The sequence below is a fragment of the Schistocerca nitens genome, chromosome 11 (assembly GCF_023898315.1).
Source record: "Schistocerca nitens isolate TAMUIC-IGC-003100 chromosome 11, iqSchNite1.1, whole genome shotgun sequence".
Taxonomy (NCBI): Eukaryota; Metazoa; Arthropoda; class Insecta; order Orthoptera; family Acrididae; genus Schistocerca; species Schistocerca nitens.
Window position 1 is genome coordinate 135,605,696 of NC_064624.1, and position 12,773 is coordinate 135,618,468.

Genomic DNA, 12,773 nt, shown 5'->3' on the forward strand with positions numbered 1-12,773 from the left:
ATGTTAATATGTAACAACAGTTTTACATAGAAGATACGAAATAACCCACTGAAGATAGCACAAAAAGTGTTGAAACATGTCTTGGTGAACCAAAACAGAAAAAGGTGTCTTGCATAAGGCTGAATTCCTTGTCCTATTTTCATAGCAAGCACAGACTTAAGAAGAAGAACTGCAAGATGATTAATGTAGGGGTACATTGTGTGCAAAGCAGCAGTGCACGGTACTGTTGAGTATTACAGCTGACGAACGAAAATTTCCACTGTATGTGGTTTTTAATTGTAAAACTGTCCCCGAGGCAGAAAGCTTCCCAGCTGGTTTTATTATAAGAGCTTCTGACATTATGCTGCAGTGATGTGTAATGACATTAAGTTGAACCGCCAAGATGTGTACATGTCATTTTGAAATTGACAATTTATGATCTGATGGGAAAAGATCTCCATTATAGGCTGCACCATGACTTTTCCGGCCGAAATTTAGGAACCCGCCTACACTCGCACAAATACGATAACTTGAGTATTGTTGACTCTTTTTCTACACGAGCCTGTTCCATAGAGTATATATGTCATTAAATAATTATCTGAATATACCGTATTTACTCAAATCTAAGCCGCACTTTTTTTCCGGTTTTTGTAATTAAAAAAAAAAAAAACTTCTGCGGCTTAGAATCGAGTGCAAAGTAAGTTGAAGTTCTGAAAAATGTTGGTAGATGTCGCCACAACTTAACTTCTGCCGTCAAATATATGTCTCGCTATACAGGTATGCTTTGCAGGCACAAAGATAAATATTGGCGCCAAAACCTCTGCGTCAGTAAATAAATTAAAAGGTAGAAGAATGTTAACATTATGCCATGTATTCTTTCGTGTTTGCTGCTTTTTCATTTAAATCGTGTCTGCCTAATAAACTACGAAACTAGAACAGCAAACGTGGAAGAATATACGTATCATGTCATGTTTATATTCGTATTATTCTTATGCTGAATAGTGATGCAGTCAGAAACTAAGCACGACAACGGACTACATTTTTAAATCTAAGATGACCCTAATTTCTGTGCAGAATGTAATGTACTGAAAAGTTGTCTGCAAAGATTTTCAAACGGAGAAAATTTTTCGCTAAAGTCACGTTCAGAACATCTTCTATCGTACGTAGTCTATTATTTGGTTCTTGTTGATCATTATCAAAGAAAGCAGCAGTTTAAGTAACAACAAATAGCAGACTCTCGCCATTGTTTCGCGTATTAGACAATTCCTCTCTTTTTTTCTTTTCTTTTTAATTGTAAGCCACAGTAGCGCGCACAAAAGCAAGACATGCCGCGAGCGGCGACAGGTCGTAAACACGCACTATCAGAATGCGACAAACAATGCATGACACAGTACAGTAATGCATTTTCAGCTTAGAGTGACATAAATACCTATAACAAAGAGAACGGCACTTATCAGATCAAAGCAAAATAAGCAATCGATTCAAACCAGACGAAGCACGCGAAAAAGGAAGGGTACCCGTATAAATACGGACGGAGCACCTGACACATAGCAATGGCTACCTGGTAAAGCTTAACTGTTAAGCTTACGACTCGAACCAAACTACTGTAGCTGTATCTTCATCCATTCGACCTCAATTGTGTTTCATGTTACAATGGACCAACTGTTTTTCAATTTGGAGGGGCGATCTAAAACTTTTCTCTCACCTTGAATTTAGAGTCTCAAATTTCAGGAGCGGCTTAGATTCGGGAAATTTTTTTTTCCTTGATTTCGAGTCTCATTTTTCGGGTGCGGCTTAGATTCGAATAAATACGGTAAGGTCCGTAGTTGGAGGTCTTCGGTCACGATTCCACAGTGGCTGGCCCAAAGCCAGGATATTACGATATGAGTCAGCCTGTCTGTAAATGCTACCTCCGCCACTCACTGTCACTCTCCAACTCCCAGGGACCTTTGAAGTATCATCGAAACTAACTACCAGCAGTAGCTGTTCCAAAATAAAATCATCGTACAGATAATTACTCAAAATAACTCTGTGATAGTATCAAGCCCCACTTGATTATACCTTGCTCTGGTGTCATATGTGGTGGCATTTGCAGCATAAATTGTGTGTGCAAATACATGCCCTCACATGGTCTTACAGTGGTGTGTATGTGAGAGAGCACATGGTAGCCCAATTTACGTAGTAGCAAGAACCAGTGTTCCACAGTGCTAAAGCCAATAGCATCATTCTGCCACGTCTATCTGGCTGCGTGGTGTTTCGGTTTTTGATGATAAATCTCAGCAGCGAAGATTACATCTTGGAGATATATATCACACCAGCCCTGTTCAACAAGATGCATAACTTTCATCTTCTGTGGATGCACGCAGGGCTATGTACAGAGAGTTGCTTTGTTTCCACTCAACCATTCCTTTCTTTTCCTTACATTAGCATAAAGACACCATTCCCCATCACCAGTAATGATACCTGGATAGGAATGGTCAGTGCTGTACACGAGCCAACTGCTGAAGAGCAAGCAGAGATGTGCATATGGCCACCTGCTGATTTTTGTGATTTTGACTTAGACCATACATCCAATCTTTATAACTTTCCCCGTTGGATGCAGTTGTAGCACAATGGTGTAATGATCACAGTTCATTACATTTGCCAGTTCTTGAGTACAAAGTGTAGTGGTTAATAAAAAAGAAAAAGTGAAGAAAAGAAAAGGTTAAAAATGTGGGAAGAAATGGTGAATAAAAAGGTGTTTTAAAATCGTAAATGACCGTAAAAGGGAAAGAATGAAATGCAAATTGGACTTCGTATTACAGAAAAGCTAACGGACTTCGTGATTCGAAAAAGCTATTGTTGGGGTGGTCCTTGTGGTGTTTCTGAGCAAAAGTCAAACCAATTTCCACTACAAAAATTATTTGAAAGGAACAGAGAATAACGAAATGTAACTGACAGTGGGAAATTGTGTAGATAAGAGTTCATTCTTTACCATGTTAACATGTCTTCTTTTTTCGTGCAGCGTCCAGGTCTTCAAAAATCTCCTACTTCATTTCTGCATGAAAAGTCTGCTCCGAAATCTTGCAATAAGTTTCATTGTCCAGGAATTTCTAATGTACACAAAACCGTCTTGATATTAAATGCAATTTATTTTACGTTGCTTCCCTCCTCCAAATTTCATAACAACTTCCTCAATATGTCTACACATTAAAATCAGATCAAGACTAGCTAATAAGTTTTTTTACGTCAGCATTAAGCTTCCGCTCTTGAGAGACAAGAGAAACAGATAGAAAAAAAAAGAGTTACAATTTTATTATTTTCTCTGCCGTCGAGCGCTCATACCGCTGCGACGGTATAATTTATGTCTGAGGGAACGAGTGTCGGTGAAATTCAGAGTCCCGTTACAAAAGACATGAATCATTGTGGATTAATGCAATTAAACGTTCATCAAACCCCGAAGGTCCTCCTGAACAGGGAGAGTCAGTAATGACAAAATTATCCTCCTTAAAAAAAAAATCTTGCCATGCTCTGTCCAATGGCATTATCCCCATACATAACACAAATGTTTCTTGCTACCTGTGCTGCTGTCACCCCCGATTGAATTGGAACAGAAGACTGTGAAGGAAAATATTCAAATTTCTGCACTTAGTACTCCATTTTCTAGCATCCACAGCTCCACTCAGTATTTTCGAATGACAATATGTTAACTCAAATAGCAACAGTGAACTACAAATAAAACAGGACAATCGATAAATAAGCCCATAGCAACCAGAATAGCTTGCAAAAGAAGAACGCTATGAACTTATTCACCAGCCTAATATTTTAGCTTATGTTAATATGTTAACGAATTTATGGCAGCGTATTTGACAGTTGCACCAGCGATGCTGTATGGTTACAAAGTTGCATAAGTGTGTGAAGTTAGTTGATTAATCATTTAATCTTTGCTGCTAATTTTATCTTTGACCAAGAAATGTCTGTTTAATCCTTTATTGTAATACAAGATTTCAATAAAATTTCACAATCAAAGATAAAATTAGCAGCAAAGATTAAACGATTAATCAACTAAGTTCATAGACTATGTAAAGCAAATTTGTAATGACACAGCATCACTGTGCAACTTCCAAATATGCTCTTAGAAATTCATCAACATATAAACTAAAATACGTTGGACAGCATCTACTGATGCTGAAAAGGACCAACAAGCTGTCACAAACATACACCACTGGCCATTACAATTGCTACACCATGAAGATGACGTGCTACAGACGCGAAATTTAACTGAGAGGAAGAAGATGCTATGATTTGCAAATGATTAGCTTTTCAGAGCATTCACACAGGGTTGGCGCCGGTGGTGACACCTACAACGTGCTGACATCAGGAAAGTTACCAACCGATTTCTCATACACAAACAGCAGTTGACTGGCGTTGCCTGGTGAAATGTTGAAATGTTGTTGTGATGCCTCGTGTAAGGAGGACAAATGCGTACCATCACATTTCCGACTTTGATACAGGTCGGATTGTAGCCTATTGCAATTGTGGTTTATTGTATTGCGACATTGCTGCTCGCGCTGGTCGAGATCCAATAACTGTTAGCAGAATATGGAATCGGTGGGTTCAGGAGGGTAATACAGAACGCCGTGCTGGATCCCAACGGCCTCGTATCAGTAGCAGTCGAGATGACAGGCATCTTATGCGCACGGCTGTAACGGATCGTGCAGCCACATCTCGATCCTTGAGTCAACAGATGGGGACGTTTGCAAGACAACAACCACCACCACAAACAGTTCGACGACGTTTGCAGCAGCACGGACTATCACTCGGAGACCGTGGCTGCGGTTACCCTTGACGCTGCATCACAGACAGGAGCGCCTGCGATGGTGTACTCGACGACGAATCTGGGTGCACGAAAGGCAAAACGTTGTTTTTTGGGATGAATCCAGGTTCTGTTTACAGCATCATTATGGTCGCATCCGTGTTTGGCGACATCGCGGTGAACGCACATTGGAAGCGTGTATTCGTCATCGCCATACTGGCGTATCACCCGGCGTGATGTTATGGAGTGCTATCGGTTACACGTCTCGGTCACCTCTTGTTCGCATTGACGGCACTTTGAACAGTGGACGTTACATTTCAGATGTGTTATGACCCGTGGCTCTACTCTTCATTCGTTCCCTGTGAAACCCTACATTTGAGCAGGATAATGCACGACCGCATGTTGCAGGTTCTGTACGGGCCTTGCTGGATACAGAAAATGTTCGACTGCTGCCCTGGTCAGCACATTCTCCAGATTTCTCACCAAATCAAAACGTGTGGTCAATGGTGGCCGAGCAACTGGCTCGTCACAATACGCCAGTCAGTACTCTTGATGAACTGTGGTATCGTGTTGAGGCTGCATGGGCAGCTGTACCTGTACACACCATCCAAGCTCTGTTTGACTCAATGCCCAGACGTATCAACGCCATTATTACGGCCAGAGGTGGTTGTTCCGGGTACTGATTTCTCAGGATCTATGCACCCAAATTGCGTGAAAATGTAATCACATGTCAGTTCTAGTATAATATATTTGTCCAATGAATACCCGTTTATCATCTGCATTTCTTCTTGGTGTAGCAATTTTAATGGCCAGTAGAGTAGATCACAAATTCATAGACAGCAATTTAACAGACAGCAGTACCTACCAAGAATAACTACACATAAGTACCAATGTATACACACACACCAAATAGCCATAACATGTAACTGCTAAAAATTTTAGCAAATAATGATAAAATTCTGTGTATTATTCACACGTAGCTTGACATTCGCAGCTGTATCCAAAATAGGCCTATTGCAATAAAGACATATACTGATGAGCCAAAACATTATGACCACCAGCTTAATAGCTCATTTTTCTCTGTATCAAGAATCCAATAGTTTGTGGAAGTATGTGACATTGGATGTCTATGCACAGGTCATGTAATTCACATAAATAACAGGCTGCTGATTTGCATACGTGATGGTGGCAACCTATATGGGCTCTGTAGAATTTACGTCAGGTGAATTTATTCACTGAGACATCAACATGAGTTCACTATAATTCTCCTCAGAACACTGTAGGATGCCAAATGTTGAAAATACTGCTACGGTTGTAAGGTTCATCTTCAGGTGTCGTACTGAAAATAGCAATCTGTTTTCAGTACGACACCTAAAGATGGTCATATAAGGGCCTGAAATTGGTCGTGTTCCAAATAAGAGAACCTTACACTGTTGCGATATTTTCGACCTCTGGTATAGTGCTTAGTTGCGGATATTCCTACAACAGGATTCATAGCTGTCTGCTTGTCATCGATTACTACCACAGGTCTCGTGCAAGTGCAGGAGAATGTCTCCCATAGCATAATACTTTCCTCACCGGCCTGTATCCGTGGCATGCTGCATGTTTCGGGCCACTGTTCACCTCGATGACAGCATTTGTGGAGACAACCGTCGACCTTGTGTAGCAAAAATATGATTCATCCGAAGAGTAGACATGTTTCCGTTGATTGGTGGTCAAATCCCGACATTTGCACGACCACTGTAATCATAACTGACAATGTCGTCGGATCGACCTGTGAACACTTAGGGGTAGTCCACCGCAGAGCTCCGTGTTCGGCAATGTACGATGAACGGAGTGCCCCGAAATGCTTCTGTGTGCACCAACATTGTGCTCTTTCGGCAGAGATGCCACAGGTCACCATCTGTTCCACTTTACATAACAGACAAGCCTCTGAACCCCACGTTCTATGGAGAGTCGTGGACATCTAACCATTTAGCACGTACTGGTAGTTTCACTGTCCTCCTTACATACTTTTGTCACCGCGTCACATGCCCTCAGTGCCACCAGGCGGCATCCAGCGTCTCGGTGGGCAGTGGTCATAAAGTTTTCAGTTGAAACATCGGACTTCGATTGATATCAAATGTTAAAAGTTTGAGACTGATGGATTTTCTTTTTGAAATCGAAAAAAAATTAAATTTGAATTTTTACAGTTTTCAAATAAATCACAATATTCAACAATGGCTTAATATATGAGGGTAAGTCAATTAGTATCCACAATTTAGGTATATTTTTGCTTATTTTAGTAGTACTGTTGTTTTGTGGTGATGATACATGCTTTGTTTATTTGTTGTTATATCTTCACAATTTTCAAGCTACTAGGTTAGTTTAGTTATTGCTGCCATGCTGTTAATCATGGCTGTCTATTTGCACCAAAGAAGAGCAACGTTCAGTGGTCCATTTTTTGTAGTCGGAAGGTGTATTGGGCCAAAATTCATTGAAGACTTTGGGTACAGTACGGGAATAGTGTTTTGCCTCAACGTAGTGTCTACGAGTGGATTGAAAAAATTTCTAAATGGTCGCACAAGTGTTACGCACGACGAAGGAGCAGCACAACCGTTTACAACCACAGATGAAGAAACCATTGAGCATTCATGTGAAATGATCCTCTTAGACAGATGATTAACTATTGACAAAGTGGCACATGGTCATGGTTCTGCCTACAAATTCATTCACAACAGAATTGGGTTTCATAAAGTTTGTGCAAGATAGGTCCCAAAACAACTCACACAGTTGCATAAACAGACGCACTTGGACGTCTGCAAAAAACATTTGGATCACTATGGTAACAAAGGGGACAACTTCTTAGACAGGATCATTACTGGTGACGAGAAACATGGATCCATCATTAAGAGCTGGAGAGTAAATGCCACAGTACGGAATGGAAACCTCCAAATTTGCCGTGCGAGAAAAAGTTCAAGAACCAACCGTCCCCAGGAAAACTGATGCTTACGGTTTTTTGGGATGCACAAGGTCCAGTACTGGAACATTATGGGGAAAGGGGCACAACAATAAACAGTGTACGTTGCAATGAAATGCTTACTGCCAGGCTAGAGCCTGCAATTCGAAGCAGTCGCCAAGGATTGTTGTCAGAATGTGTTGCGTTATTGAATGACAATGCCCGTCCGTATACTGCTGCCCACACTGCCGAAATGCTCCAGAAACTCAAGTTTGAAGTACTGGATCATCCTCCATATAGTCCCGATCTTGTCCCTTCTGACTATCACCCGTTTGGTCCACTCAAACAGGCATTAAGGGGCCGTCGATTTGTCTCGGTCGAAGCAGTGAGAGAAGCGGTGCATTCCTGGCTCGTAGCTCAACCGAGAACCTCCTTTTATGAGGGCATCGGGAAGCTTGTAAAACATGGACCAAGTGCGTTGAAACGCAAGGAGACTATGTCGAAAAATGATGTTCCTGTAAGTTTCCTATTTGCTTACAATAAAATTTTATAACTATATAGCGGATAATAATTGACTTACCCTTGTATGTCAGAATAAAGTGGTATTCTCATCATAAGCAGATGTAGAACTCCCTGTCCACCTCCCAGACAGATGTCCTGCAGAACACAAAGTGAAATGATGTTCTCATCTAGGTGCTAAGTAAATATCCTTCACTCGTAATATTACACTCGTACTGAGGTGAGCGTCGGTTTCGCTGATGTCTGCAGGTGAGGATGGGGCCTCGGACTCGGGGCACCGCGAGCGGCTCTCGGTCCAGCTGATGCGCAGCACGCTGGAGTGCCTGGTGTGCTGCGAGCGACTGCGGCCGCGGGACCCCGTCTGGAGCTGCGCAGCCTGCCACCACGTGCTGCACCTGGGCTGCACGCGCCGCTGGGCCCGCTCCGGCCGCACCGGTCAGTGTGTTACATACTATGGCTGTTCAAAAAGTATCTGACTTTTATTTATAAAATTGATCTTTATTTAGATAAAGTTGTAGTCTGATCCGCAAAGAGCGCCGCTTCCCGCAAGTTTAGGAACGGACGGGGGTCGAATTGTTGACTCTTCAGAGTGACAGTAGCAGTATGCGAGTTCACGAGCTCTGCACTTGGAAAAAGTGTGGATCCTGTAAACCGTGTCTCTCAGCTGCCTGTGTAGATTTCTTCACTTAGCACCACCCTCAGCTATGACACTCGTAACAGATGAAATAAAAATTTACGAAGTAACTCGCTACGATCCCATGTAATACTCGTATTGGTTATGACATTTACAGCAGTGCACTCAGAATACTATTGATCACCCATCGGTTGTCAGAAAATGCGTGTCACAGGTGTTCAGAATGAGCCTAAATTGGACTACAGTCATCTGTGACTCCATCTGATCACCTTCAAAGTATGAAACTTCCTGGCAGTTTGTGCCAGACCGAGACTCGAACTCGGGACCTTTGCCTTTCGCGGGCAAGTGCTCTACCATCTGAGCTACCCAAGAATGACTCCCGCCCTGCCCTCACAGCTTTACTTCTGCCAGTACCTCGTCTCCTACCTTCCAAACTTCACAGAAGCTCTCCAGCCAGAAGGGTTTGTATAAGCATACATTCCGCTGCAGAGTGAAAATCTCATTCTGGGAACATCCCCCTGGCTGTGGCTAAGCCATGTCTCCACAAAATACTTTCTTCCAGTAGTGCTAGGTTTTCAGGAGAGCTTCTTTGAAATTTGAAACATAGGAGACAAAGTACCGGCGGGAGTAAAGCTGTGAGGACGGGGCGTGAATCGTGCTTGGATAGCTTAGATAGTAGAGTACTTGACCGTGAAAGGCAAAGGTCCAGAGTTCGAGTCTCGGTCCGGCACACAGTTTTAATCTGCCAGGAAGTTTCATATCAGCGCACACTCCGCTGCAGAGTGAAAATCTCATTCTGGGAACCTTCAGAGTAGTCCCCAACGCTGTTGCTTCTGCTGGAAGCATAACAGAAAAGCCTGTTTTGGTACGGTGTTAGTTCTCACAACTGTCGTTGTAAACCATAGTGTCACTTTACTGACCTGTTACTGAGTCTCATAGGTCTTGTGAATGTCCATTTCCCCAGTCTTCTTTCTCTAAGTAATAGGATCTTTCAAAGTAAATAACAACATAATTTCACCACACACAGAGCTTGCTTGTTTCATTCATTGCCTTTATTGCTTTAAACTTAAAGTGAGCAGCTTGTATTTAGTAATTTGAACTGTTAATTAAGAGGGTTTGCCTTTCCTTAATTTATTTTCTAAGATAAGTCGTAGCGTCAGTATTGCCTCACGTGTTCCAACATTCCTACGGAATCCAAACTGATCTTCCCCAAGGTTGGCTTCTACCAGTTTTTCCATTTGTCTGTAAAGAATTTGTGTTAGTATTTTTCAGCTGTGGCTCATTAAACTGATAGTTCGGTAATTTTCACATCGGTCAACACCTGCTTTCTTTGGGATTGAAATTATTATATTCTTCTTGAAGTCTGTGGGTATTTCGCCTGTCTCATACATCTTGCTCACCAGATGGTAAAGTTTTGTCAGGACTGGCTCCCCCAAGGCTGTCAGTAGTTCTAATGGAATGTTGTCTACTCCCGGGGCCTTGTTTCGACTTCGGTCTTTCCGTGCTCTGTCAAACTCTTCACGCAGTATCATGTCTCCTATTTCATCTTCATCTACATTCTCTTCCATTTCTGTAATATTGTCCTCAAGAACATCGCTCTTGTATAGACCCTCTATGTACTCATTTCCCTAGATTTGTAGATTTAGAGAAAGCTTTTGACAATGTTGACTGGAATACTCTCTTTCAAATTCTGAAGGTGGCAGGGGTAAAGTACAGGGAGGGAAAGGCTATTTACAATTTGTACAGAAACCAGATGGCAGTTACAAGAGTCAAGGGGCATGAAAGGGAAACAGTGGTTGGGAAGGGCGTGAGACAGGGTTGTAGCCTCTCCCCGATGTTATTCAATCTGTATATTGAGCAAGCACTAAAGGAAACAAAAGAAAAATTTGGAATAGGAATTAAAACCCACAGAGAAGAAATCAAAACTTTGAGGTTCGCCAGTGACGACGTAATTCTGTCAGAGATAGCAAAGGACCTGGAAGAGCAGCTGAACGGAATGGACCGTGTCTTGAAAGGACGATATAAGATGAACATCAACAAAAGCAAAATGAGGATAATGGAATCTAGTCGAACTAAATCGGGTTATGCTGCGGGAATTAGCTTAGGAAATGATACACTGTAGTAGAAAACGAGTTTTGCTATTTGGGGAGCAAAATAACTGATGATGGTCGAAGTAGAGACGATATAAAATGTAGACTGGCAATGGCAAGGAGAGCGTTTCTGAAGAAGAGAAATTTGTTAACATCGAGTATAGGTTTAAGTGTCAGGAAGTAGTTTCTGAAAGTATTTGTATGGAGTGTAGCCATGTAAGGAAGTGAAACGTGGATGATAAATAGTTTACAAAAGAAAAGAATGGAAGATTTAGAAATGTGGTTCTACAGAAGAATGCTGAAGTTAGATGGGTAGATGACATAACTAATGAGGAGGTACTGAATAGGATTGGGGAGAAGAGGAGTTTGTGGCACAACTTGACTCGAAGAAGGGATCGGTTGGTAGGGCATATTCTGAGGCATCAAGGGATCACCAATTTAGTATTGGAGGGCAGTGTGGAGGGTAAATATCATAGGGGGAGACCAAGAGATGAATACACTAAGCAGATTCAGAAGGATGTAGGTTGCAGTAAGTACTGGGAGATGAAGAAGCTTGCACAGAATAGAGTAGCATGGAGAGCTGCAGCAAACCAGTCTCGGGACTGAAGACCACAACAACAATAATTAAGAGGGTAGGGTGGAAAGTTACACATACATGCTTGTAGAATGCAGCGCAAATGACATCGAGAAATGTGACGGGTGCTCTGCAGTTTGAATGTGTTGTGTTCATCCGGTGTGCTTTGAGTGACGGATATATGAAAACGTGTTCTGGCACTATGTCGGTGGGAGTTAAACAGTATGCTATTATCGAATTTTTAACTGCTGAAAAAGTGACTCGTAGTAAGATTCATTGTCATTTGAAGGCTGTTTGTGGTGATGATCCTGTTGGTAGGTCTACTGTAAATCGATGGGTGACAAAATTTTGTGATTGCAAGCCAGGAAAAGTCATAATTATCTATGAAACGTGCAGCAGATATCCGATCACTGCCACAGATGATAAAAATCACTAACTTGTCAACAAATCGATTTAAAATCACTGGCGAATCGCTCGAAAGTTTATTGCAAACCGTATTGTAGTATTTGAGGAATGTGTCAGTTTCATTATTGAACAATTAGGGTACTGTATATTCTGGGTACAATATAGTCTCGAGGACAGTGACAGACAGTGTCCATTGGAATGCTTCGAGCAACTTTTTGAGCACTACTGCAACAAAGGAGGCAACTTCCTTTTGAATATTGTAACAGGGTACAAGTCGTGGGTCCTCCAGTGTGACACAAAAGAAAAAAGAGAGCACTGTATATTGACATCCATCTTCTTTTCAGGTGAAAAAATGGAAAACACAATCATCTGCAAAAAAATCGTTTCGATCATGTTTTGGGAAGGTCACCTAATTTGAGACTGATTAAATGGCATGAGGTGCAATGGTAAACTATTCTCAGTACATAGAGACTCTAAAACATCTACAACATAAAGTTTGTCATGTTAGAGGCAATCTGGTGCCAATCATCTAGCAACATAACAATGCTCGTCCACCATCTTACACGCAACTCGAGAGACTCTGTAAAACGTGAAGTTAGAGCTGATCCCACACCCTTCTTATTCCTCCAATCTTGCGCCTTACTATATTTTTCCCTCTACTCAGTAGAGACTGCAAGTATTATAATTACACCTCAGACGATGAGGTGAAGGCAGCTGTCAAGCCGTGGATTTGAGACAAGTGAGAAAAATTTTTCAGTGACAGAATGGAAAAACTTGTTACACGTTGGGAGAAATGTCTTACTCGTAATGGTGACTGTGCTGAAAAATAAATATGATGT

General features: G+C 41.7%; 1 protein-coding gene across 1 annotated transcript in view; it reads left to right on the forward strand.

Annotated features, from left to right (window-relative positions):
• The window catches only part of LOC126212713 (protein shuttle craft), a 283,723-nt gene that overhangs the window by 81,417 nt on the left and 189,533 nt on the right, over positions 1-12,773 (forward strand). The window contains exon 7 of the mRNA XM_049940125.1: positions 8,481-8,666. Coding sequence (XP_049796082.1) covers positions 8,481-8,666 — 186 coding nt within the window. The remainder of the gene's footprint in view (positions 1-8,480; positions 8,667-12,773) is intronic.